The 27,376-nt window shown below is 33.2% G+C and overlaps 6 protein-coding genes and 1 long non-coding RNA gene across 9 annotated transcripts; all 7 read right to left on the bottom strand.

The window, feature by feature from the left end:
- Positions 1 to 563: 563 nt before the first annotated feature.
- Positions 564 to 1,413, bottom strand: LOC128033841 (uncharacterized). Its single transcript, XR_008189942.1, has 2 exons — positions 1,142 to 1,413; positions 564 to 853 (listed from the first exon to the last, which is right to left on the bottom strand). It is a non-coding gene; the product is annotated as an uncharacterized LOC128033841 (long non-coding RNA).
- A 2,862-nt stretch (positions 1,414 to 4,275) lies between these two features.
- LOC105775210 (dirigent protein 4) lies at positions 4,276 to 5,061 on the bottom strand. Its single transcript, XM_012597746.2, has one exon. It carries the CDS (start codon positions 4,991 to 4,993, stop codon positions 4,436 to 4,438), a length of 558 nt encoding a protein of 185 aa, XP_012453200.1. The 5' UTR covers positions 4,994 to 5,061; the 3' UTR covers positions 4,276 to 4,435.
- A 1,559-nt stretch (positions 5,062 to 6,620) lies between these two features.
- Positions 6,621 to 7,440, bottom strand: LOC105775208 (dirigent protein 4). The gene has a single exon (XM_052622160.1). The coding sequence runs from the start codon at positions 7,294 to 7,296 to the stop codon at positions 6,739 to 6,741; it is 558 nt and encodes a 185-aa protein (XP_052478120.1). The 5' UTR covers positions 7,297 to 7,440; the 3' UTR covers positions 6,621 to 6,738.
- A 3,099-nt stretch (positions 7,441 to 10,539) lies between these two features.
- Positions 10,540 to 11,397, bottom strand: LOC128034034 (uncharacterized). Its single transcript, XM_052622569.1, has one exon. It carries the CDS (start codon positions 11,395 to 11,397, stop codon positions 10,540 to 10,542), a length of 858 nt encoding a protein of 285 aa, XP_052478529.1.
- A 172-nt stretch (positions 11,398 to 11,569) lies between these two features.
- Positions 11,570 to 15,354, bottom strand: LOC105775199 (disease resistance protein RPV1-like). Its single transcript, XM_052622159.1, has 4 exons — positions 14,775 to 15,354; positions 13,611 to 14,690; positions 13,037 to 13,348; positions 11,570 to 12,770 (listed from the first exon to the last, which is right to left on the bottom strand). The coding sequence occupies exons 1-3, from the start codon at positions 15,257 to 15,259 to the stop codon at positions 13,324 to 13,326; spliced, it is 1,590 nt and encodes a 529-aa protein (XP_052478119.1). The 5' UTR covers positions 15,260 to 15,354; the 3' UTR covers positions 11,570 to 12,770; positions 13,037 to 13,323.
- Positions 11,997 to 13,069, bottom strand: LOC128034033 (protein SUPPRESSOR OF npr1-1, CONSTITUTIVE 1-like). Its single transcript, XM_052622568.1, has 2 exons — positions 13,037 to 13,069; positions 11,997 to 12,770 (listed from the first exon to the last, which is right to left on the bottom strand). The coding sequence occupies exons 1-2, from the start codon at positions 13,067 to 13,069 to the stop codon at positions 11,997 to 11,999; spliced, it is 807 nt and encodes a 268-aa protein (XP_052478528.1).
- Positions 15,355 to 22,562: 7,208 nt separating the features above from the next.
- On the bottom strand, positions 22,563 to 25,742 carry LOC128033840 (disease resistance-like protein DSC1). 3 transcript variants are annotated; one of them, XM_052622158.1, is made up of 4 exons: positions 25,548 to 25,742; positions 23,476 to 25,327; positions 23,322 to 23,380; positions 22,566 to 23,230 (listed from the first exon to the last, which is right to left on the bottom strand). In XM_052622158.1, exons 1-2 carry the CDS (start codon positions 25,578 to 25,580, stop codon positions 23,729 to 23,731), a joined length of 1,632 nt encoding a protein of 543 aa, XP_052478118.1. In that variant the 5' UTR covers positions 25,581 to 25,742; the 3' UTR covers positions 22,566 to 23,230; positions 23,322 to 23,380; positions 23,476 to 23,728. The 3 variants fall into 3 exon arrangements, with proteins under 3 accessions (XP_052478117.1, XP_052478118.1, XP_052478116.1); XM_052622156.1 differs by having other exon boundaries at positions 22,567 to 23,230; positions 23,318 to 23,380; XM_052622157.1 differs by having other exon boundaries at positions 22,563 to 23,230; positions 23,322 to 25,327.
- Between the last annotated feature and the right edge of the window lie 1,634 nt (positions 25,743 to 27,376).

Raw genomic sequence — 27,376 nt, 5'->3', positions numbered from 1 at the left:
AAGGGACAATAACTCCACCGAAGAAGCCTTAATTCATTAGGAAGAGATACATTATCATGCTCCTTTGCAAGTAGCTCTTGTCAGAGTTACTTGAATAGAAGTAGAGATATTTAAGATTAACCATGTTCTCAAAAGTAGAAAGATGTAATCGGAGCTCAACTTGATTTGAGATGTGTCTAACTCTATTCCTTCAATTGATTCAGTCCCCTAATAAATAAATAAATAAATATATATATATATATATTATCAAGCATCCGTATAGATAAATTTATGGTTGTATTAAATCGCTCATAAAAAAATAATTATGTTAAGAAAGGCTTAGACTAATTTAGCATACTTTTTATTTACATGAACTTTCAGCCATATGAAGTGTTTAACTTTATCTTGTTTTTTAAGGCAATGCATTAGATATTTAATTAACCCAACAGAATGATAGACACTTGAGTGGATCCTATGTTATACCTTAACTCATTAGGAAATACCCCATGTTCAAACCTTCCATAAGTATATAGAAGAAAAAAATATCTAAAGTTATGTATGCTCTAGAAAATAGTAGGATATAATTGTATGTTATCAATTTAAGACATGTCTACTTTTATTCTTTAAATTGGTTCAGTCCCATAATAACAGTGTACAGCCCAATTTCGCCCTGGGCCCAGGCAGGCCCAATTACAAGGCCCAGGCAAACCCAAATACAACCCAAACCCCAATTACATGCCAAAGCCCAATGTCTAGCCCAATTTCCCATGGCCCAAACGACCCAAAGCAAAAAAAAAAGGGTCTAGGGTCTTCTGACCCCTGACCTCCTGCCACCGCCGCGCCAAGCTGCACGTCACGTCGCCACCTGCTTCACCTACAAACAATAAAGAAAAACCATAGCAGTAGCAAGTGGGGGGATTTGTAATGAAAAAGGCTATATAAAGCCATTCAACAGATGTGTAATGGGGGCCTTTTTTTTTTTTGAATTTTTGTACAAAAGTTTTAAAAGAAATAAAAGAAAACAACGTTTCAAGGTGATTGTGATTTTTTTTATTTTCTTTATTATTCTTTCTTTTTCTTTCTTCGATTTCAATCTTTTATTTTGTTTTATTTTATTTCATGTATAAAAATATAAAAAAGGGATAGAAAAAGAAAAACTTACCGGAAATAGGGCTTCAAAAGCCGATCTTCGTCGGCCGTCGGAGACGGTGGCGGTGCGGCGGGCGCACCGGTGGCGTGGCGGCGTTATGGCTACCCAAAGGCCGGCCATTTTTGGAGAGGAAAGGAGAGGTTTCTGAAATTTTTTTTTAAACAGTGGCTGAATTGATTTTTTTTGAAGAAATTTGGGTTTAAATACCCAATCCAAACGGCGCCGTTTTGGCCCAGACCCGCGCGGTGACTCGACCCAAGGGGGAGGATCCGCGTGTTTTCTTCAAAGGGAATATTTTCGCAATTAGTCCCTTTGATTTTGTAGCGCTATCATGGAAGTTTTTCGCATATTTTCAATTTGGCCACAAAACTTTATTTTTGATTCATTTTGGTCCCCATCGAAGCGCAGCGTTTTGGGGGTTTGGGGTATTTACTATTTTGGTCCCCCTCTTTCGGCGTGCGTCACAATTTAATCCTTTTTTGTTTTTTTATTTCAATTTCGCCCAATACTTTCGTTTTTATTTCGATTTAGTCCCTTTTTTTAGTATTATTATTATTATTATTATTATTTATTATATTATTGTTACTTATCATATTATTATTATTACATAATAGCTTATATACATATATACATATATACTTCTGCATACCTTTTATAGTCTTTATATACGTGCATATACATATTTTTATATTTTATAACTTAAAACTATTTCCATGCATATGTATATTCCCTTTTAAATACTAAATACATACGCATATTTTTTATATATTATAAAACTTAAAAGCTTTATATATGTACCTTCATAGATTTTTATATCTTAAAATTATATATAAACATATGTTTTTATTTTGTTTTATAACTTAAAACTATATATACATACATATATTCTTTTTATATATTTTATAGTCTTAAAATATACGCATACATCTATACATCTTTGTAATATATATGTACATATATTTTATAATTTATATATACATATATTTTTGTATTATTTTATAAATTTATAGTGTATATATAAACACACACACTTCTATAATTTCTTTCTTTCTTTCTTTCTTTCTTTCCCTCTTGTATCTTTGTTTTACTTAATGTTTATTGGTATATTTACGTATATCTTTGTTGTTTTGCTTTTTAGATTTTATGATTTCCACGTACATATGTATACATATTTATACTTTATTATTTTATAATTTTGTTCATGTTCATTTTGATTATTTATTCACGTCTTTATCATTATTTTAATCTAATTCGTTCACGTAATTGTTATTTCACATATCATTAATTTGTCCTTTTATTCATTCATTTTATTACTGCTGCTCGTATTATTTTTTATTTGCATCATCATAATTATTATTTTGTCATATATAGTTTTTACTCAAATTCGTAAGAAAGGCATAATTTTAAAAAATATAAAAAATATTCGGTATTTTGGATCTTCGAGTGAATCAAGCACTAATGTATTGGGTTCCGACTTTCTTCGTTGGATTTAAATAATTGAGATTACTCTCTTAAAAAATGATAAAAAGCTCATTATTTCGAATTGAATACGTTGCGTCCTAACGCATTGGATGTGACACGTGATTTTCTCAAGATGAGGATTTTTCGAAATAAATGCAATATTCAATGTTTAATATTTTGAGAAATTGTGCCCTAACGTATTGGGTTGCGATCTCTTCATTTGATTTAAACAATTGAATATTCTTTTAAACTTTATTACACGAATCTTTTCAAACTTATGTTTTAAATGATCTCGGGAATAAAAAAAATCGTGTCCTAACTTACTGGTCGTGATCTTTTTTTAAATCCGAGATAGCTAAATATCTTTTAAATAAGCATTTTTCATTCGCGTATCGGGAATTCGAGACATTGTGTCCTAACTTACTGGATATGATTCTCTTTCTCGATTAACATGGAATAAGCCCCCTTTTCCCAAAATTTTCAACATTTTAATACAAGGATCGTATTTTAAATTTCTTTAAAGTTTTCAGTTTTTCGACGCTAAGACATTAAGTAATCAACTAGGTTCCAATTTTGGGCGTATCGAGGGTGCTAATCCTTCCTCGTGCGTAACCGACTCCCAACTCGTTTTTCTGAATTTCGTGGACCAAACTTGTTGTTTTAATAAAATCAAACCGTTTATTAAAAACAATTACTTTTTGAGGTGATCCAATCACACCTCATAAAAAAGGATTGGTGGCGACTCCCGTTTCATTTTTCAAAACCCGAGTCGACTCCGTTTTCAATCAAAAAAATGGTGTCAACAAACAGTATATATCAAGTCATAAAAATATTAAAAAAATATGTTTTTTCAAAGCGATGAATTAGATATTTAACTAATATTTATACCGTAAGACATTGGTCATATCATAAGAAGATATCTTATTAAAAATTCTTATTTGAAGTATAGATTTGCATTTGATAAACTGACATAATACGATTTATATACTATCAATGAAGAAAATGATGACACATAATTAAAAATAAACTTGGATCTTTTTAAAATCTGATTATCTTATCATATGATTTATTGATAGTGCATTGTGCATCAAATTAAACTCTAATTGCAGTAACAGACAAAGAAATTTCAGCCTAAACTGATATGATAATCAAAATTCAAGATAAGAAGCTATCAACTCCAATGGCTCTACCATGGAACTAACCCAATCTAGCTTGAGAATGAAGACTGTCGAAGGTTGCATCTAGCTCCACGTGTTCATCCCACAAGTTTTGAGATCTGTTGCAACTTCTGGATTTATATAATCCCATTGCTAAATATGGGAAAAAATGGTGAGGGTGCTGAAGATCATTATATGAACCTAAAATAAGGTAACTTACTTCTTCACCAAGACGGAATTGCCAGAACCCAGAAAGGGCCTCAAAAGATTACCTTGAAGTTTTGTTCACAAATCTGTTGACAACTTGCATTGTCACCAAATATCAGTTCAAGCACTTGTAAAAAGCAAGCATTCAGCAAAACAAATTGAAGCTCTTACAGTTCAGGTGCTCCTCCTTGAAACCATTTGGAATGTTTGAGAATCTTTTTGTGTCCCATTTGACACCAAAATATTCATATTGTTTATTTAAGATTGCTGGGCGTTAGTTTTCTAGTATTCAATTAAAACCGAGAATTTAGAAATGCCTTTATGTATGGGAAAACCCAAATGGCAACAATTTTATTGAAACAAACCAACATATCACAATCGATGTAATACAATATATATCTCGTACATTTATTCCAATCAAGTAGAACAGAAGTATATAATTTTTGCAGAATTTAAAACAATTGAGTCTAAAAATATAATCCTAGTAATGAATTACAGTCACGTTATATTCATTAATGACATTAGTGGAATTTATAAAGTATGCCTTAAGTAGTGCAAACCCTGTTGCCATCTTGAATTGTCCTCTTCCTCCAATCACCGCAACCTCACGTTCTACCTCTCGTATCGGATTCCTTGAAAATATGCTTAAAGAGCTGCCATTAAACTTTCCGGTAGTAAATGCGAAATCTACATACATCACCGCATCGGTTGTATTTGTTCCGGCCAAGACCGCAAGTCCCTGAGCATTTCCAATCACCTCAGAGTCATGCTCAGGACCTATCTTGAGGGGATCATCAAGGGCATATAGGGTAGCAAATGGCACTGATGAATTATTGTGGTTGCTTGGGATGTTAGCTTGGGCTATCACCACTGCTGTTGGGTTTTCACTGCCGAGAGTTTCATGAAAAAAGAAGTGAAGATGGGTGACCTTAACTGGCTTGGGATGATACGGTAGGCTCTTCGAGTAGTATTGGCACTGCACTGCTACTAGGGAGAGGCAGACGATCAGAATCCAAATCAACATCAATGTTCCTCTCATTGTCTCCGCTTTACTATAATTTCTTGTAGATGAAAGCTAATAGAATGATCACGTAACAGAAGCTTGGTCTAATTAGCTGCTTGATTACTTATGATCCACACCATTCTGTCTATAAATAAGAATCTCTCCACTTCATAATTAGAATCGTCAACTATTCTGTCCACAAGTAAAATGATCCACTTGCTGTAAATTAATTTTCAATTGGAAGACTTTTCATAATAAGATTTTTCAATAGCTAATGTTGAATTTTTAGAATTAGAATAAAATTGAAAGAATGTGCAAGCATAGAAAACTTAAATTTGTTATTAGACCGAAAAAAGTTCACAATAAACTTCAGTTATAAAAATTGTCTGATTAAATCCAAAAGAATTAATAATTAGATAACTAAAATAAAATAGAACGAACTGAATGATTAAGTGTATTATTGTAGAAAAAATAACAAGGAAAAAAATGTGGGGCATTGTAAAGCAAGTTAAAAATTGTTATCTTCAATCCAAATAGTTGATTCGCAAGACTGAAAGCTTGGTTGGCTTTTTGTTTTTTTTTTCAATTTTGTCTGCATTGGGTTTTGTCGTTGAAAAGTAAAAATAAGTTAGGATGGCATTAATTCAATAAAAATATTTAATATTAATAAATATAAATAAATATTAAAAAATAATTTTATTTATTCAAATTCAAATCATATTTAGCAAAAAATAAATAGGTAATTCTTAAAAAAAAATGTATAGTCTTTTATCAATCGCACCTGGGACGGTTAACACCCTTGACCATCAAGCCATCACATGAGGCTCACTAAGCATTTCTTTTTGTTCAATATCAAAGGTGGAGATGGAGTAACACAATTTTAATTCGTGCTAAACCAATATTTAATAAAAGTCTTAATCACTACTTCATACAAGTTTTAAAATAAAAATACTAGACATTTCATTAATATCATTATTTGATTTTAGTTTTAAACATTTTGCTTAAATATTTAGCATGAGACCAACTCTGAAATTTCAAAAAGTTTGTGAACAATAATGTTGACTTCTACACAATTTGGCATTTAGGTGAATCGAAACGAATTTTCTTATAATTTTCTAAAGAATATTATTTACTCTTACACATTTTGGGTGAATTGAAGCCGAAAATGAAGAAAAAAACTAAAATTTCCTACAATTTCTAAACAATAATATTCACTTTTACACAATTAAGTTAATTAAATTGAAATTTCAATCTTAATATTGATTTTCTTTGAGAAGTAAAAAAGTTTATAGATGGTCCAAAGCAAAGACTAGTAAAACATCAATTAAGACTCAATGCAAAATAAAAGTGTCACTAAGTCTTTAACCAACATTGAATTAGGACAAGATTGAAACATTATGAGTTTAAGAAAATTGAAACTTTGAAAGGTCACATGTTATAATAATTTCTACCAAAACGTTGAACATTATAATCAAATGTTTTCCTTTTCCTGAAAATGAATTTTAAAAATAGTCTGTTATTTGTGTGATTTTTGCAAATTCCTCCTAGTTATTGTAAAAGCTAATTGAGTTTAGATTTAATCACAATTATTATATAAGATTATATAAGACTTAATCACAATTGAGTTTAAACTTTCCAAAGGGAAATTTAGACATGCATTTATGTGTGGGAACAATTTCATTGTAACAAACCAACATATCTCGTACATTTATTCCAATCAAGTAGAACAGATTTATATAACTTTTGCAGAATTTAAAAGATTTGAGTCTAAAAATGTAATCTTAGTAATGAATTACAGTCACGTTGTATTCAATAACGACATTAGTGGCATTTATAAAGTATGCCTTAAGTAGTGCAAACCCTGTTGCCATCTTGAATTGTCCTCTTCCTCCAATCACCGCAACCTCACGTTCTATCTCTGCTGTCGGATTCCTTGAAAATATGCTTATAGAGCTGCCTTTAAACTTACCGGTAGTAAATCCGAAATCTGCGTACATCACTGCATCGGTTGTATTTGTTCCGGCATAGACCGCAAGTCCCTGAGCATTTCCAATCACCTCAGAGTCATGCTCAGGAGCTATCTTGAGGGGATCATCAAAGGCATATAGGGTAGCAAATAGCACTGATGAATTATTGTCGTTGCTTGGGATGTTAGCTTGGGCTATCACCACTGCTGTTGGGTTTTCACTGCCGAGAGTTTCGTGTAAAAAGAAGTGAAGATTGGTGACCTTAACTGGCTTGGGATGATATGGTAGGCTCTTCGAGTAGTATTGGCTCTGCACTGCTACTTGGGAGAGGCAGATGATCAGAATCCAAATCAACATATATGTTCCTCTCATTGTCTCTGCTTTACTATAATTTCTTGTAGATCGATGAAAGCTAATAGAATGATCACGCAACAAAAGCTTGGTCTAATTAGCTGCTTGATTACTATGATCCACACCATTCTGTCTATAAATAAGAAATTTCCCAATTCATAATTAGACCCGTCAACGATTCTGCCCACAAGTAAAATGATCCACTTTCTGTAAATTAAATTTCAATTGGAAGACATTTCAATCAGGCTAAATATGTTGAATTTTTTTAAGTTTAGGATAAAATTGATACAATGTGCAAGCATAAGGAGGGCTAAATTTGTTATTGGGCTGAAAAAAAGCCCACGTTAAACTTCCATTACTAAATTAACAATATTAAATAACGAAATTAAATATTTAATTTTAAAAAATTTAACACTAAATCAAAAAGAAAATTTAATAGTTAGGTAAAAAAATAGAATGAATTTAATAGTTAAATCACTGTTGTTATACTTGCCCTTAAAGACAAAATAATAAGGGAAAAAATGTGGGTATGGTAAAGCAAGTTAAAATTTGTTATCTTCAATTCAAATAATTGCCTTGCAATACTGAAAGCTTGGTTGGCTTTCTTTGTCTTTGTCTTTTTTTCATTGTCGTCTACATTAGACTTTTTCCCCTTAAGCAGTAAAAATAAATTAGTATCACACTAACTCAATAAAAATATTTAATATTAATAAATATAAATAGATATTAAAATAATTTTATTTATTCAATTGCAAAGCATATTTAGCAAAAAATAAATAAATAGGTAATTATCGAAAGAAATAAATGTAGTCTTTGATCAAATGCAAAATCATTAGGCATTTTTTATACAATATCAAAGGGTAGAGATCAGGTAACGGGTTCTAATCTGCTTTATTCAAATGTCGATAAAAGTTTTAAACACTACTCTATACTAGTCAAAACAAAATACGAGGCATTTTATTAATATTTTAATTTTAAATAGTTTACTTCAATAGTATGAAATCAACTCAAATAAAATATTTAATATTAATAAATATAAGTAAGATACTTTTGTACTATTCATAAAATTCGTTTTGGGTATTGATGAAATTTCTTAAAACTTAATGAACAATAATGTTCACTTCTATACAATTTGGTATTTAGGTCAACAGCAATGAATTTTCTTAAGATTTTTTAAAATTATACATGGTCAAAAGCAAAAACTAGTAAAACAACAATTATGACTCAAATTCCAAATAAAAGAGCCACTAAGTCTTTAACCAACAATCAAATTACTGTCATTGTTTGGAATTAGGACAATATGGACTTACTCCCACACTTTGCAAGGGCACGTGTTATCTCAAACCCTTGTGGTTGATCAACATAAATGTCTTCATCCAAGGAGCCATTCAGAAAAGCTGACTTCACATCAAGTTGATGGATCTTCCATTCGAGCTGTGCTGCTAAGGCAATCAGCAATCTGATGGTGTCAAGCCTGGCCACTGGTGCAAAGGTCTTCAGGTAGTCCAGGCCATATTTTTGACTGAACCCTTGACAACTAGCCTTGCTTTTAGTTTGTTCAAGGTTCCATCAGCATTTTGCTTGGCTTTGTACACCCATTTCACCCCAATTACCTTCCTTTTGACTGGCCTTTCAACCAATTCCCAGGTCTGGTTCTTCTCAATCATGCTGATCTCCTCACCATTGCACCTTCCACCCTTCTTTGAGCTTGACCTCTTCAAAGTTGCTTGGTTCAGCTATGGCTACATGAGCCCTATCATAAATCTCAGTCAATGGTCTTGTTCCCCTAACTGGTTCATCATCAATGTCCATTTCAGGACCATTTTGGTCTGTCTCGGCTTGATCTGCTGCAAGTTCTTCTGAAACTTCCTCAGGTTCATGTCTTTCCCAGTTCCAACATGACCTTTCATCAAATACCACATCCCTGCTGACTGACACTTTGTTTGTTGAAGGATCCAAGATCCTATAGCCCTTCTTGACAATGCTGTAGCCCACCAGAACACCAGGTCGAGCCCTTTCAGACAATTTGTCTCTTTTAACAGCAGGTACATGTGCATAACAGATGCATCCAAAGACCTTCAGATGAGCCAGTGATGGTTTAAATCCAAACCAGGCCTCGAATGGAGTCTTCTGGTCCAAAGCCTTGGTTGGACACCTGTTTTGAATGTAGGTTGCAGTGTTAACTGCTTCTGCCCATAGAGTTTTAGGCAGATTCTTCTGAATCATCAGGCACCTAGCCATATCCATCAGGCTCCTGTTCTTTCTTTCACTTACACCATTTTGCTGAGGTGTATAAATGTTGGTAAGCTGATGTTTAATGCCTAACTTATCACAGAAGGCTTGGAACTGAGCTGAGGTATACTCAGTCCCATTATCAGACCTTATGGTCTTCAGCTTGCAACCTGTTTCAGTCTCAGCAGCAGTCTTAAACTTCCAAAACACAGAGGCCACTTCTGATTTTTGTTTCAAGAAATAAAGCCAACAATATCTTGAGAAATCATCAATGAACAATATGAAATACCTGTTTCCACTTAATGACTCAGACTTCATAGGCCTACACACATCAGTATACACTAGTTGAAGTTTTTCAGAGGCTCTCCAGGCTTGATTTGAGGGAAATGGAAGTCTGGCCTGCTTGCGTAGCTGACATACTTCACATACATCCTGATTCTGAACTGAGCTTATGAAATTTTCAGCCAAACCACTCCTACACATGCGCTCTATTGACTTGAAGTTGGCATGACCAAGTCTTTGATGCCAAAGCTTGGATTCATCTATTGTAGCTGAGTAGGCAGTGTTTGACCCCTTTGTCCAATCAACTACAAAGCTCTTATCAGCCATTGGTACTGCCATCAGCTTGGATCCACTTGGATCACTAATTTGGCACTGATTGTCCTTGAACACCACAGAATAACCTTTCTCCAGCAATTGAGCTATGCTGAGCAGGTTTTTGTCAATTTCAGGCACCAGGAGCACATTTGAGATAACTTTGGCACATGTGGGAGTGCATATCAGCACATCACCCTTGCCTTCAGCTTGAATAAAGTGGCCATTACCTATTTTGACTTTGGTTCTACAGCTTCTGTCTAATGACTTGAAGATTGCAGCATCAGGTGTCATATGATTGGTGCATCCACTGTCTAGAAGCCAACCAAATGAGAGCCTCTCCTGTGCAGCTGAGCATGACACAGCAAAAACTTGCTCCTCTTGATCACTGTCCTCTTTGGCTACTCGAGCTTCTGCCTTCATTTGTTGGGAATAATTCTACCTTGATTTGGCCTTGCTTTTGCAGACTCTTTCAACATGACCCTTCTTTTTGCAATGCTGGCATACAGCATCTGGATTGAACCAGCATTTTTCTTTTGGATGACCAGGCCTCTTGCAATGCCTGCAAGGTTGGTCATTGCTCCTTGCAGCATCAGGCTTAGGCCTATTTTTCCAGGTCTTCTTGCCTTTATAGGCAGTATTGGTTTTTGCCTGAAAGGCACCTTCCTGGTGCTCCTCCAGTCTGCTAGCTCTTCTCTGCTCTTGTGCATAGAGAGCATTGATGAGCTCAGTCAAGGGAATGCTTGTCAAATCCCTTGAGTCTTCGAGAGATGAGATTTTTTCCTCATACCTCTCTGGTAATGTTGAAATCACCTTCTCCACTACCCTTGCTTCATTGAACTGCTCACCAAGGAGCCTTATGCTGTTTACCACAGCCATAATCCTGTCAGAGTATTGCTTGACAGTTTCTTCTTCCTTCATCTTCAAGTTCTCGAATTCTCTCCTAAAATTTAACAACTGTTGCTTCCTTGTCCTCTCTGTCCCTTGAAACTCCTCTTTCAACTTATCCCAGGCCTGCTTTGGTGATTCACAGGCCATAATCCCTATGAAAATCACATCAGGCACTGAGTTCTGGATGCAAGACATGGCCTTGTGCCTCTTGGTCCTCTCATCAGCATGCTGCCTAATCTGAGCCACTGTTGGATTGGTTCTAAGTGGCTCTGGTTCAACATCAGAGTTGACCACCTCCCACAGATCGAAAGCCTGCAGGTAGGTCTTCATTTTGACCACCCATATGTGATAGCCTTCCCCATTGAAGACTTGTGGTGCAGCTGGTGAAAAGTTTGATGAAGCCATTCTTTGAATACCAGGTCCCTTAAGAAATAGGCTTTAGATACCAATTGTTGAAGTTATAACAGAAATTAACAGACTCGGCTAGTGTCTTGTACAACAAGCCTCGATGCTTGCTGAAAAAACAATCAGATTCGAGCAAGAAAAAAAGAAAAACTAAGGAAAAATGGAGAGGAAATTGATGAACAAATCTGATTCATTCATTAAGTAAGAACAATGGCATAATGCCAATACATAAAACAAGCAATTAGCTTGTCAAAACAGTACTGAGTTTACCTAATGGTTACCTAACACCACTAAGCATTGAAACTCTAAGTAATTAACTTGTACATACAAGCAAAGCTGATAAACAGCTCATCAATCAGCAAAATACATCAATCATCAACCTAACTTAGTTCAAAATGAACTATAATACATTTCATTAACTAAAAATTACAAAATGAACAAAATAAGCTTGCATCAGCAGCTCCTGCATGGCTTGGTCTTCATGGCCTGCTTGCTGTCGAGCGTTTGCTTCATACTAACCAACTTTATCACAATGACACTTCTTCAATTTGAGTGCGAGATAAATCTAAATGTGTTAAGCTTCTTGGGACGTTTGGAAATTAGACCATTGGGCAACCACTAAGATCCAGTTTACGAAGGGATTCCAACCTTATCGATACATTTTTGACTGCTGAGCCACTCATATTTAAGATCTGAAGATTACATAGAGAGTCGAAAGGTAAGGACACTTCTTCAATTTGAGTGCCAGATAAATTTAATTCTATTAAGCTTCTTGGGATTTCTGGAAATTTGATCATTGGGCAATCACTAAGATTCAGTTTATGAAGAGATTCCAACTTGATCGATACATTTTTGACTACTGAGCCACTCATATTTAAGTCCTGAAGATTACATAGAGAGTCAAAAGGCAACGACACTTCTTCAATTTGAGTGCCAGATAAGTTTAATTTTGTTAAGCTTTTTGGGATTTCTGGAAATTTGATCATTGGGCAATTACTAAGAACCAATTCACCAAGGAGCTCCAACTTCGAAATATTGATCGATACTTTTATTACCTTTGACTTGCTCAACGACAATCTCTGTAGTTTGTGGAGATGCTCAATTGAATCAGGCACTTCTTCTATTTCAGTTATTAATAAACCCAAAGAACAAAAATGTCTTGGGACCTGAGGAAACTTCTTGAGCCTATAACATCCCTGAAGGTAAAGCTTATCATGATGAAGAGACGCCAAATGATTGAGGCAAGGAAGTTCAACCAAACTTTCACTGTAAGAGCAATTAAGGAGTTCACAGTTGATGGCTCCTGAAAGATTAGGTATCTTCCTTAAATTATGGCACTCTGAAACGTCAATTTGCCTTAAATTAACAAGGTCCTGTACAGAAAAAATAACTGTATTACTTTTAAGCATCATCGAAATGAAAAGGAAATGAATAATTATAATACTAAAAAATAAAATTTTATATTTCATGTATTGGGCGTAAATTCAGCCACAATTACTTGATCAAATAATGTCACTTATTTAAATAAATTTAAAAACTTTAAATAAGATGTCATCAAATTATTATTTGATACATCAAATTATAAATATTTTTTTTCTTTAAAAAAACTTTTAGGCGAAGAAAATATGAAAGCACATACCATATGATCATCTTCATTCCAAAGTTGTTCCATATTACCACGTCGTAATATCAATACGACAAGATTCTTCGAATTAAAACTTGACAAAATTTTGAAGGGAAAATAATCCCAATGGAGAAGCCTTAACTCATCCGGAAGACATATACTATCAACTTGGTTTGCATATTGGGGTGGAGGTTTCCATAAAGTATGTGCAAAATACCTGATGTTGATATATCTAAGCTTATGCATCTTCCCAAAACCGGTAGCACAAAATTGTAGATTACCAGTATGAGTTACTTCTAACTTTATTCCTTTAATAAAGTCAGTCCCCTGATAAAAAAAATCATAGATTAACATAAAGAAATTTATCGACATTCCATTAAATCAGTCATAAAAATGCATTAGATATTTAACTAACCCAAGAAACTTTTAACAAAATTCCATGTTGTATCGTAAGACATTCATGTTTATGGTAAGAAATAAATAATTAATTTTTTGAAATAATAATTAAAAAAGATAATACATGTTACACAACAACATCTATTAAACCATACCAAAGAATGAAAAGAAAATAAATACAATTAACACCTACTTTATCATATTTGAACACTTCTTCAATGTCTTCACAACTCCATAATCTACTTCGCTTTCCAGGGCATTCAGATTTTCGCATAACAATGTCCTTGCCCATCTCTTCCACCATGTCATGCATAAAAACACATCCATATTTGTTCTCAAGTAGACACTTGTCGACCAGACCAATTTACTTATTCCACATGTTGCACCCTTATAACAATTACTTAGAACTTTTTCTACATAACCCATGGCTTGCCCTTTAAAGATGCATGCTAGGTCAAGAAATATATTATTTTCTTCCTCATCTAGCTCATCTAAGCTACTCTTCAAAATATGTGAAATTTTTAATTCTGCACATTGCTTTAGTTTATTCACCTTGCTCTCCCACTCTTTTTTAGACTTCGTATATAGTTCAGAACCCAAAACTTTAAGAGCAAGTGGACTACCTTGGGCATATTCTACAAACTTGCATGATAGATCTCGAAAATCAACTGCAGGATTCAACAACTTAAATGCAAATGTAGAAAAAAGTTGAAGAGAATCATTCTCATTCAACTCCTTTACCTTATATATGCGGTTAGCTCTTCCATTTTTAAGAACTTGTCTATCTCTAGATGTTACGATGATTTTACTTCCAGGACCAAAATATGTGACACCCATAAAATCTATTTGGTCTGGGTCACTAACATCATCAAGGACAAGAAGTACTTTTTTATTATTCAGCCTCTCTTGATAAGGGTATCCTATGGAAGGGGTATCAATACAAATTTCTTTTTCGTTTAACAGTTTGGAAAGAAGTTCATTTCGTAAAGATTCATTCCCCTGTTTTTTTATTTTCTCACTAATGTTTTGAAGAAACAAACGACATTCAGACTTTGGAAAGACTTCCTTATAAACAGCATCAGCAAGGGTAGTTTTGCCAATACTACCCATTCCCCAAAGTCCAATTACACGTATGTCCACTTGCTCAATCAACCCCAACATCATCTTCTTTTGATCATCTATTCCGACCAATTCTTCAGAAACACTTCTACAATTGCTATTCAACTTTTTTAAAACATATCCAACCACATCTTTAATGTACTCAGTTTCAGATCTAGAAAATAATTAAAAAAAATCAACCGTCAAAAGAAAGATATGTCAAATATAATAAGATGAATATATATATATATATAGTTACCTATCGAATTTGCCTCCTTCTATATGCCACCCTTTTAATGTACCGATTTCAGTGAAGGTGGCTTTCCATCGCTTCACTTCATCAACTGGCCTCTTTAATTCATGCTCTCCGAAGGACGTCTTAAAAGTCCCACCAATATTTCGCACATGGGACGGATCAACATGGTAAAAGATGGGAAGAACAATATGTCCTTGAGTCTTTTTACACTTCATGATCTGAGAGAGTTCACCTAAGCATGATTTCGAAGACGCATAGTCTATAGATAAAACAAGGATTGAGAGATTTGAGGCTGCAATTGCTTGAGAAAGTGCTTGTGAAAGTTGCTCCCCTTTCTCTAGTTTTTCTTCATCGAAGAAGACATTCAGTCCAGTGTCTTTCAAAGCTTTGAGTAGATGACTGGTGAAGTTAAGGCGTGTGTCTTCACCTCTGAAGCTCAAGAAAACTTGGTGCTTCATTTGAAGAGAATAAGATGAAGAAGACGCCATGAAAGATTATGGATAATGTGAGTGAGGCAAAGAGAAAAAATATAGCAAGGGAGCTTTGGTTTGCCTTTTGAAGAAGAAAAGTTTAAAATATGGATCCATCATCAGTGGGAACCTTTTATTAAATGGATTTTTGGTTGAATTTTCAAACATATTAAAATTTATTTCTTTTTTTATACATGTAATTCTTTTTTACCTTTAAATAGAAACAAAAGACATGTTTAAATACACTCGAACTACATCTTTAAACATTTGTGTGATGCTATTTTTTCTATTAAAGATTATCATAAATAAGCTATTTAAATTCCATCACTAAGAATATTTTGTTTTTTCATCACTTAAGTAATGGCTTTAATTAGAGATAGATGCTGGCACATTCAGATAACACGATTACGTAACAAATATATTTATAAAAATTCACATAAAAATAAATTAGGCTTTATTAAAATATTTATTATATATATTTATGTTTTTAATATAATAAAATATATATTTTATTTTATAGTAATGATTTTTAATATAAATATTTTTTAATATATTAGAAAACTTTTATTTTAATATTTTTAGTGTATTTAATACATTATTTTTAAATAAAATTAATTTTAAATAAAATTAATCTAAAAAATTAAATATAGACCAAACAGATTTTTTTTTTAAATCGGACTGAGTTTAGACAAAATGTAAGGCAATGAGCACCTCTACGCTAACTCAATTAGTATTTAAGTAATGTTATTATCTTCATTCATTGATGAAAAAAAAAAAACCAAAAACAAATCAATAGTAGCTACAGAGTCAAGAGTCATCTTCTCATCTTTTTTTTCCACGAAGCTATATAACAAGGAATTTCGCTGAAATTTCATGGAAAATCTGCAGATTACAGTCATACATATTGTTCTAAAATGCACAAGGAAAAGATAACCCAAACATTATAGAAATGGGGTTTGGGGGCATTTATTCTTTATGCAAAGCTCATTAGTGCCAAATATCTCCAATAAATGCAGAAAAGGTAGTAGATAAGACCCCTAGAGAATGAATGGTGGAAGAAAACAGTGCCTTAATTTTAGGGGGATTATGAAATGGACATCCATATTTGTATACACAAAAGTATAGGCTGTGGACCATTAATCACAGTTGAGTCTTTATACTTGATGTTCAAAATGGGACCCCTTTATGGCAAACTTAAGCTTAGCTCCACTCAATTTCTAACCACCATATTTAAGTACGGTGCATTTCATCGAAAGGACTGCCATTGTTATACTATAAAATAACCATAATTAAGTTTTGCCCTATTTGTTATAATATAATTTGTGTTTTTAGATCATAGTTTAGGATTCAAGACAAAATATCGTAAATGCTAAGATTCAAGTTTTGAATTTATGGGTAATAAAATACTCAATTCTTACTCACTAAATCCCTGATTACCAATCCAAACAACATTGTTTGCAACAGCTATCACAAGCTAATTTGTAATGATAAAATGACGAATTACACATTGTTACCATAGCTTAAACATTTGTAGAATTCGCAATGTACAATTTATCCATGGACCTTTATGTAAAATTAGCAATACCAAATTGCAATATACTCTTAAGATTACCTAATTTTACAATCTAATATTGAAATTGATTAAGTTTCATGAAGTCTACAATCAAGTGGAAGAATTTTGATTAAACATCGTTTGAAGATCATATAAAATAAAGGAAACAGAGTGTAAAAGTTACAGCTTACAAGCAACACATTAAACAAAAAACAACAATACAACATGATGTATAATGCCAATAAATACCATTCCATAAACATTAAAATTCAATCCACCCCATCCTTGGCCGCTGCCTTAGCAAGACATTTACAAAAATCGATATCTTTCACTTGATGGATCAATTAATTAGCTCAGATACGTCCCCCAAAGTATCCGAGGTTGAATTGATACGCAATGAAACTGTCATGCTCTAGTTCAAAGCTTCAAGCACATTATAATAGCTCGAATCACAGCCACGTTTTACTATTGCTGTAAAATAACCACATTTAAGTTTTTTCCCATTTACTATAACATAATTTGTGTTTTTTAGATTTGTAAAAATATATCGTATGTAATGACAATGTATCACAAAAAGAAAAAAAAAGAGAGAAAAATAAATAACACAGATTTTATGTAGAAACTCTTTCGGGGAAAAAACCACGGGCATAGGAGAAGATAATTCACTATGTCGAATTCGAATAAATACAAGAGGAGTAGGCTATGTCTATTTATAGGCTTGTAAAACTATATTCTAATAGGAGTGTAGTAAGATTGAAACACCTTATTCTAATCAATATCAAATAGATGGAATTTAATAAGGTTTAAAACCTTATTCTAGAATAAAATAAAAGATGTGTAATTCTATATGGATTTTATTTTTATTTTATTTTACCATTTTATTTTATTTAAATAAGGATTCGGGTCACTCAATTCTAACAATCTCCACCTTGACACGAATTCTCAATAAACAAGTTCTTCATTGCAAACTCTCAACAAACAAGTTCTTCACCTCTTCCATAAAACCCCTTAAGGGTTTAACTTCAACAATGAACACCAATCAAGTCTAAGCAATGCTAAAACTTGGTTATAGAAAGTGACTTAGTCATCATATCTGCAAGATTTTCATGAGTGCTAATTTTGCTCACAACAATATCACCACGAGCAATAATATCACGAACAAAATGATACCGAACATCAATGTGTTTTGTTCTCTCATGAAACATTTGATCTTTTGTAAGGAAGATGACACTTTGACTATCACAAAATATTGTACTGATTTGAAGGTCTTCATTAAGTTCACTAAAGAGACTCTTCAACCAAATGGCTTCTTTACAAGCCTTAGTAATCGCCATGTATTCAGCTTTAGTGGTAGACAAAGCAAGTATAGTTTGCAAAGTGGCTTTCCAACTGATTGCAGAACCTCTGATTGTAAAGACATAACTTGTGAGAGATCTTCTTCTATCAAGGTCTCCAGCAAAATCAGCATCAACATACCCAATGACTCCATCTCTAGTTCTTCCAAACTATAAGCAAACATCATTAGTACCTCGCAAGTAGCTTAAAATCCATTGAACTAATTTTCAATATTCTTTACCGAGATTCACCATGCATCTACTAACTGCACTGACTGCATATGATAAATTTGGACGTGAACAAACCATAGCATAGATGAGAGATCCCACTGCACTAGAGTATGGAACATGTGACATGTACTAAATTTCATCATTTGATTGTGGAGACAAAGCCGATGAAAGTCTGAAATTGGTTACTAAAGGAGTACTAACAGGCTTAGCACTCTGCATATTGAATCTGCAAAAAACTTTCTCAATGTATCTCTTCTCACTTAGGTACAATTTACTTGCTTTTCTATCTATGAGAATCTCCATACCAAGTATCTTCTTTGTTGATCCCAAATCTTTCTTCTCAAATTCTTCACTTAGTTGGCCTTTGACCTTTTTTATCTCTCCTTTATCTTTCGCTATTATCAACATGTCATAAACATAAAGGAGTAGATACAAAAAAAGAACCATCACTGTTTTTCTTAAAGTAAAAACAACTGTCAAAGCAATTTTTTTTGAAATCATGAGAAGTTATAAATGAATAAAACCTCTTATACCACTATCTTGGTAACTGTTTCAAACCGTAAAGGGACCTTTTCAGCAAGCAAACATAGTCCTCTTTTTCTGAGACTGAAAACCCTCTGGTTGTTGCATGTAAATATCCTCCTCAAGTTCTCCATGCAAAAATACAATTTTTACATCTAACTGCTCAAGCTCCAAATCATGCATGGCCACAATACCAAGCAAAACTCGAATCGAACTATCCTACATGTTATTCAACAATTGCTTCAGCTTGAATCAAGATTCAATTGATAACATTTTGGCAAATGCCATGCTCAAAATTATATTCCGAGCCAAGAAATGGGTATCAAAATATCACCTTCGTCCACCAGATTTTTATTCATGTTTCCCGGGAAACAAAATTTCATCAAATAAGTTTGAATATCAGAGCAATCATTCTTCCTTAACCTTGAAGATATCCCCAAATGGGTGTAATGGGAGCAGATTCTTGGTTTTTTCCATCTGCCTTGTGGTGCTCATCATGAAAAGTTCAAAAGTGTGTGGCAAGGCAAGCAATATCATAGCGCATCGATGGGGTTCATGGGTGACCACGTATTGATCCTATTTGGTGGTTATATGGTTCAAAAAGACAAGGGCTATGAGCAGGCACCATTTGAATTCTACCTCAAATAGTTGGGCAAAGAAAATATGAAGGTGAAGAAATGTGGTGTAGATGTATTTTATGTGGATGAAGAACCTAAGCCTCTATCCATAACATAAAGGGGCTAGGCACACTTAAACACAAGTAAGTGGGTTTCATTTCATTTAACTTGTGAGGAAATAAACTGTTTTAGAACCAAAATGACATCTAACTTGCTCTGCTTTAGAAATTGCTATACCATTTTTTCAAGAAACTGAAACCTTGCAGTTCTACCATGTAAATGTTAAAAGTAGAGTTTGTGATACTTCTACATAGCAAAGGAAATTTGTAAAGAGTTTAAGGGTTGAATTTCTTTCTAGAAATTATAGTTTGTGACAGTTGCTTATTTGTTTACTTAAAGAGTTTAAGGGTTGTGTCCTTTTTTTTTTCAGGTACAAAATAGATTGTGAAGAAGGAAATTGGAGGGCAACTGAATATTTGAATAGAGTAACAAAAAGGTTATGCTTTGTATTTCATAAAAGTATCCATAGGAGGACATGGTGGACACCCGAATTCAGATATTAAGATTCATACTTTAATTCTTTTTTGACAGCTGACTTGTTATTGCTTGGTTTTAATTCATAGGATCGATGATGGACATCATTCACTTCATTGTTTAGTTTCGGCATTGGTGCTCATGACATAGGTAGAGTAAGTAGAGATTTGATCATCTTGTATCTCAATACTCACTGCATTTTCATTCAATGGTATATTGACTCATTGATATACATTTCATGTTTCGTTTAAAAGCTAGTGATTGATCACCGATTTGATTTCTATTAATGTTAATCATAAAGATTGGTTTTTCTTATAACTTAGGCTTTTATGTTGATGTAAGACTAGGTGGTTGGTATTTCTTGTGCATTGTCTTTTAGAATTATATAACTTTGATCTCTAGTGGTCTCAATGTCAAGGTTGTGACCAATGCAAGACAAAATTTATCTAACATTATAGATGTGCTTTTCAAGGATGTGAGGTTTAATGAATTGTAGTATAAGTAAGCCAAAACCTAGAGTTTAAGCTTTTACTTTAGAAATTTGCTACTACCGGGGAACGAAGACAACAAAGAGTGTAGAGGAATAAATGGCGATCTTTGCAAAGTCCATTATACTGAAAACGAGGAACAAGTAAGCTTTTAATTTCTTCTGCTGAATGCTTGCTTTATATTGTAGTCGAACTAAGATCTTGAGGCGATCGCAACTTGTCAACAAATATGCCTTCTTGTTTTGGAGCTTTAGAGGAAACATGTGCTATTGGCAATTTAGCCTTCTGGAGAGGTAAATTACTTTTGATTCATTGTGATTTTTTAGCAACCTTACCTCATGGCCTTCTTTTTCTGATTTATCAATGCATCATATAAATCCGAATTGGCGAGATTGCTTTTCCCTTAACTTGTGGAATGGACACATGAAGTTGGAGGTTATTTTCAATGGCAACTTTGGACTGTATTCGTTCTCCTGCTAGATTGGTGAGCTATTTTGTTTGAAGTGAAGAATTGGTTTCATGGGAGACCAATTGGAGTTGAGAGCAGGGTGAAAGAGTTATTGTATCGGCTTGAATTTCTTCTATTGAATGCTTGCTTTTTATTTTTAGTAGTGAGATATTGAGGCAGTACTTCCATTTAATTCAATCGAGTTGTTGATGATAATTCGATTTGGTTATGTTTTTTTTTATTTTTTAGAGTTCATTTCTTACTCACTTATGGGATAGAAGAGAATCAATTTTCTTTTTCTTTTTATTTTTGCTTACACAGTAGATATAAAGAAGAGCGTGCATGTTAGTGTTTGCAAGCTACTTTAGTTCTATTAAAAACTAGAACTCATTTTAGTAATTATTGAGTTGAGTTCGAGCTACAGTATATATAAATTTATTGTTTTTACATTTTTTTAGAAAACTTGTATCATACAGTTTTCATTTGTGAGTTATTTGATGTGTTTAAAAGTTTAAACTGTTGCAAATATTAATTTTCAGTTGATTGAATTTTTTCAACAATTTATCAAACAAGATTTGCATTAACATGACATCAACTTAATTAAAATCTTTAAAATTAATAAATTAAAATGCTTAATGTCAAGGTTTAATTGGAGAATTGGTTAAAGTTCTTATTTGACACTTAAGTAATGTGGGTTTAAACCTTGTCAATCTAAGCTCGGCTCAGATAAAAAAAAAATCTTAAATATTTTCTAAACCTACTTTTCGAACGTCATATTTTCTATCTGAATTCTCTTATATTTTAAACAAACCTTCAAGCTAGTTCAACCCCGAATATATCTACTCTCCATTTGCACATTGCCAGTAATACAAGTTGCTATATAATAATAATAGTTGTCTCAGAAAAGTCTTTAATAATAGTAAAGTAAGATATACGACGTTTGGTTCATAATTGATTAAATAAAAACTTGTGGGTTGCAATGAAATTTCTTATATTGTGAGTGGGTCTTTTTTCTATTTTGAACAACCTTTAAATTTGAACGAAAAATTTGGCTCTACTCCTGTTTATTGTTGGTAATATGTTTTTCTTGCCTAATCTGTGAAATAATTGTTCAAGTATTGATTAATGTACTATTTGGTCCCCCACGCCCCACAATTAAATTCACATCATATTGATTTTCTTGTGTTTTTCCTTATCTTCATTCATTGATTGCAAAAAACAAATCAATACTATGCTACAAAGCTGTCAGAGTCATCCTCTTGGCTGAACTTTCATGGAAAATCTGCAGATTACAGTCTTATTGCTGTAACTTCATAATGCACCAAAGCATGAAAATTCACCCCTTGATATGTGACTCGTAACTTTTATTTTTTGTGGGTGATAAATTCCTGGTTGGGTTTTATATAAGCATTTCATTTTCGAGATTAATTTAAAATTTAAAGATCATTAGCTAATGGACCTTAATATAAAGATCATTTGAAATCCAAAAACATGATGAATTAGAATTAGCAATGTATAATTTAGCCATGGACCTTAATTTATGTAAAATTAACAAAAACAAAATTGCAATATATTTTAAGATTACCTAATTTTACAATCTAATTAAAATGATAAAGTTTCATACAATGATGTTCACAATCAAAGGGAATAGATTTGATTAAACATCGGCTGCAGCTTACAGGCAACACATAAAACCAAAAAAACAACAATGCCACATAATGTATAATGTCAATAGCCACCATGTCATGAACGTAAAATCCAATCTATCCCGTCCTTGGCCGATATGCCTTAGCAAGACATTAACAAAATTCGATATCTTTCGCCTGAAGGATTGATCGATCAACTTGAATACATCCCCCAAAGAATCCGAGGTTGAATTGATACAAAATGAACCTGTCATGCTCTAGTCCGAAGCTTCAGACGCAATATAATAGCTCGAATCACAACCACGTTTTGCGACCGCTGCAATTCTAGCACCCTCTTAACATCATTCTTCTGAAACAGTGACTGTAAATTCACCACGAAGAATCAAGTCAAATGGGTGTACCATGAAACCAACTCTTCACTTTGAAGTTCCAACTAAACCAAAATCATTTGGATTTTTTTCCCAAGTGTTTATGTTGGGTTTCTCTATGGGATAAACATAAAAGCTCATCAATCTAACTTGAGAATGAAAACTGTGATAGGGTTGGCATTGAAAATAACATCCAGGCTCCATGTCTTCATTCAACGAGTTTTGCGATAAGAGCAACTCTGCCAAATTCTGCATGCATTTATATAATCTATTTTAAATCAGGGGAAACGAACGCCATGAGGATACTAAAAATCAGAATGAGCAAAAGTAATTTACCCACGAGCATATGCTTCCTCTCAAGGGCCAAAATCCAGAAAGCAAAGCTGGATTGGGTAAACTCTGTTGACAAGTTGCAGTACCGCTTCAATATCTCAGTTCAACCACAATATAAAGAAATCATTCAGTACAAGAAATTGAACATCTTAAAAGCTTACTTGTTTCAAACATCTGTCATTTATTCCTCATCTGCTCTCGTAACATCAATCATTGCCATCTTTATTCCCTTCAAATTACCAAATTCAAAAGGTAAAAGTTTAATCTCTGGCTAAAAGGGCACCTCTATAAATGTGAGTGAGATCAAATGGATTTTGCATTGATTCGCAACCTTCACCTAAACACCAGTAATTTTGTGGGAACTTCATTTGCTGGTGAGAAAGACGACATCCAAACCACCCATAATCTGCAACTTCAATTCCAGTAGAGTATTGAATCTGTGTCCCGCTTGACTTTCTTGCAAGTTTTATGGAATCTACAGATCACAGTCATAAAATTCAAAATAACAAAACATAACAAATAAAGCCTCTTTTGTGTATCACTATTGGCTTCCTCAAAAAAAGCTTCTTCGGCAGAGTAAAAACTATCGTCGGATTCATCATTGCTCATCTCATTTAAGTTGGAGTTTTCACTGGATTCAACATTGCCATCGGCACAACTCTTTGCACCCACGTAAAATACATGAACACCGCATTTCTTTACCTTGAAATCATGGAGACATATTTTTTCACCCTCTTCATTGTAGCTATAACTTCTGATGTAGAATTCAAATGTTGCCTCTTCATAATTCTTGTCTTCTTTAACCATATCCTCTTGAAATAGAATCAATACGTGATCACCCATGCAGTTCCACTCTGACTCTAAACTCCCACCGTCATATAACACACTTTTGAACTTTTCATAACCACCACCACCATCACTACAACTAGAGACTGTCAGTTGGTATTCACAGGTAAGTTCAAGTTTTTCGAAACCACTACAGTGGGTGAGATCGGCCACAAGGCAGATAGCAAAAGCCAAGAATCTTCTCTTACCACACACATTTGGTGCTATCTTCAATGTTAAGAAAGAATACACGTTCTGGGACTCGAACTTATTTGCTGAAATTTCTGTTCCCGGGAAACATGAAACCAATGATGGAAGAAAAATATTTTGCCCTGCCCATGTCTCTGCTATGGATCCAATTTTGAACATGGCATTTGCCTCAATGCTATCAATTGAATCTTGATTCAAATTAATGCAATTGAAGAACATCATGCATAACTTATAAGGATCACCAAGAAAACCGTGTTGTTGTATGAACGATACTTTTTCTAATGATGGGCAGTCACGTGCATCCAAGCGCCATAAATGTGGTGGAAGATCTAAGAGTAATTTAAGGCTCTTGCAATGATTCATCGTCAAATTTCGAAGGCTTTCAAACCATAAGATTGATGAGGGCACATCAATGGTTGGAATCTTTCTTGAACCAGAGAGGGAAATATTGCACTGTAGCTTTTGAATACTTGAGCCGCTCATATCCAAGTCTGCAAGATTACCTACGTAGTCGAAAGACAAGGACACTTGTTCAATTTGAGTCTTTGATAAGTTCAAACTACATAAGCTTTTTGGGATTTCTGGAAATTTGGTGATTGGGCAATGACTAAGTTCCAAATCATAAAGGGATTCCAACTTCAAAATATTGTTGGACACATTTTTAACCCTTGAGTTTCTCAACCGTAATCGTCTAAGCCAGATGAGATGTTCAATTGAATCAGGCACTTCCTCTATTCTCGTTCCTTCTAAATCCAAGTAATGAAAATGACTTGGGATCTCAGGAATCTTCTTGAGATTATGACATCCATCAAGATCAAAACTTTCAAGAGAAGCCAAATGAGTCAGGCAAGGAAGTTCAACCAAACTTTCGCACCCCATACAGCAAAGGCTTTTAAGGTTGATTGCCCCGAGTAGACTAGGAATCTTTCTTAAATTCTTGCAATCAAAAAGGTCAATTTCCTTTAAACTAACAAGATCCTGGCAAAGAAAGTATAAAACAGCTATGTTACTTCTAACCATCGTCTACATGCTTTGGGCATATTGAAATTTAAAAGAAAAATTAATTATTACACTGAAAATAAAAACTATAAATAATAATAAAAATAAGATATCATTGTATGGTTATCTAATACATCAACTATAAATCCTTTTTTTTTTTAAATAAATTCTTGGATAAAGAAAGTATGAAAGAATATACCTGATGATTATCTCCATTCCAAAGTTGTTCCATATCACCATGTGGTAATTTCAATACAACAAGATTTTTTGGATTAAAACTTGAGGATAAAGATTTGAACGGGTAATAGTCCCAACATAGATACCTTAGCTCATCAGGAAGAGATACAATATCAACTTGGTCTGCAAGTAGCTTTTTATTCCAACATTCCCCAAATTTTCGAGGAAGATAAAAGTGGATAAATCTAAGATTTAGCATATTCTCAAAAACAGTAGGAGATAACTAAGATAGATTCAACTCTTGAACATTTGTGTGATGCTATCCTTTTTCTTTTTTGTGCATTGCTTAAATAATAGCTTTAATTAGACCTAAATTATTACATATTTTAAAAAACAAAATTATATAATAAATATATTTATAAAAAAATTAATTAGATTTTATTAAAATGGTGCAAATGTTAAAAACTGTTAAAGTTATTTTTCTCGGCCAAAATAAAAAAATTATCAAAGAGAAGTAATGGTCAAAACAAACCAAATGGTTAGAAACTAAAAACAAAACAGCTCAACATTCACCTTAAAATACATACACAACACAATAGAATGGAAACACTAAACTGTAAAGACACCAACTTCATTCTTGGAACTCAAGCCCTTGCAACATTCAAAAATCAAGATAGCAAAGATGCTAAATAGTATTCCAAAACTTCTCAAGACACACCTATGCGTTACGCCAAGTGTTAAGTATGACTCCGATTTCAATCAAATTTGAGAAATAATTTTTTAGTTAAACTCTGTTTATTTGTTTCAATCAAACACTGATTAGTTTAAATTATTTTATTATTATTTGAAATATGAATTTAGCTTATAAATAAGTTCTTTTATAACCAAATCTAGTTGATGGATATTAAGTAAATTTCAAAGCACAAAATATTGATGCCCAAATTAGTTTGGATTATTATAATAATATAAAATTAGGCCATATTTAGAAACAAATTAAAAAGGTAATCCTCTTTTAATAAATGTGAGAAATAGGTCGTACGGCAGCATTAGTAGTGGAGCTTTTATTTTAATGCCACGATCGAGTGAGATTAAAAAATTGTCTTATTTTAATTAAGGTTTGGCTCATTGTATATTTTTTATTTAAACTTTCGTATTTTAGACAAAACTTTTCAAATTTCAACAAATAGTTTGTCCCTTGAATAAATCTACTATCAATGGAACTCTTTTCCTTGCCTAGTCTCTGAAAGAACTGATTAATTGTACGATTTGATTCCCACATTGATTCGTTGATTGCAAAAAATTTGCTACAAAGATGTCAAGAATCTTCTCCTTTTTCTTTTGCTTTTCCAGGAAGCAACATAATTAGGAATTTCGCTGAATTTACAAAGAAAATCTGCATATCACAGTCATACATATTGTTCCAAAATGCGTAAGGAAAAGTAAAAGTTGATAATGCACCAAAGCATGGAAACTCACTTTTTTTTTGGGTGAGGTGATAAAGACGATACATTAAACTTACTAATAAAATATTTTTATTGGCTGAGAAAAAGAAAAGGTTGCTTTTGCTTTTGTCATCAATTTCAAAATGACTAATAAATCTTACAGCACTTCAAAATATCATCCAACCTTCTTTCTTTCCTCGAAGCTACATATGTAGGAATTTGGATAAATCAAAGCAGACCACCCCTGGGCTGAATTTTCATGGAAGTTCCACAAAATTGGCACATCAAAACCATACATATAGCTTGTAAAATGCATAAGGAAAAAGGTAAGTTGATAATGCACCAAAGAATGAAAATTCTAAATCACAAGCTATTTGTAGAGCATGTGATTCTGGTTGGTTTTAATTAA

This window comes from Gossypium raimondii, chromosome 10, assembly GCF_025698545.1.
Source record: "Gossypium raimondii isolate GPD5lz chromosome 10, ASM2569854v1, whole genome shotgun sequence".
NCBI lineage: Eukaryota > Viridiplantae > Streptophyta > Magnoliopsida > Malvales > Malvaceae > Gossypium > Gossypium raimondii.
The sequence above is the reverse complement of the archived record's forward strand: the minus strand, read 5'-3'. Positions and strand labels throughout refer to the sequence as shown.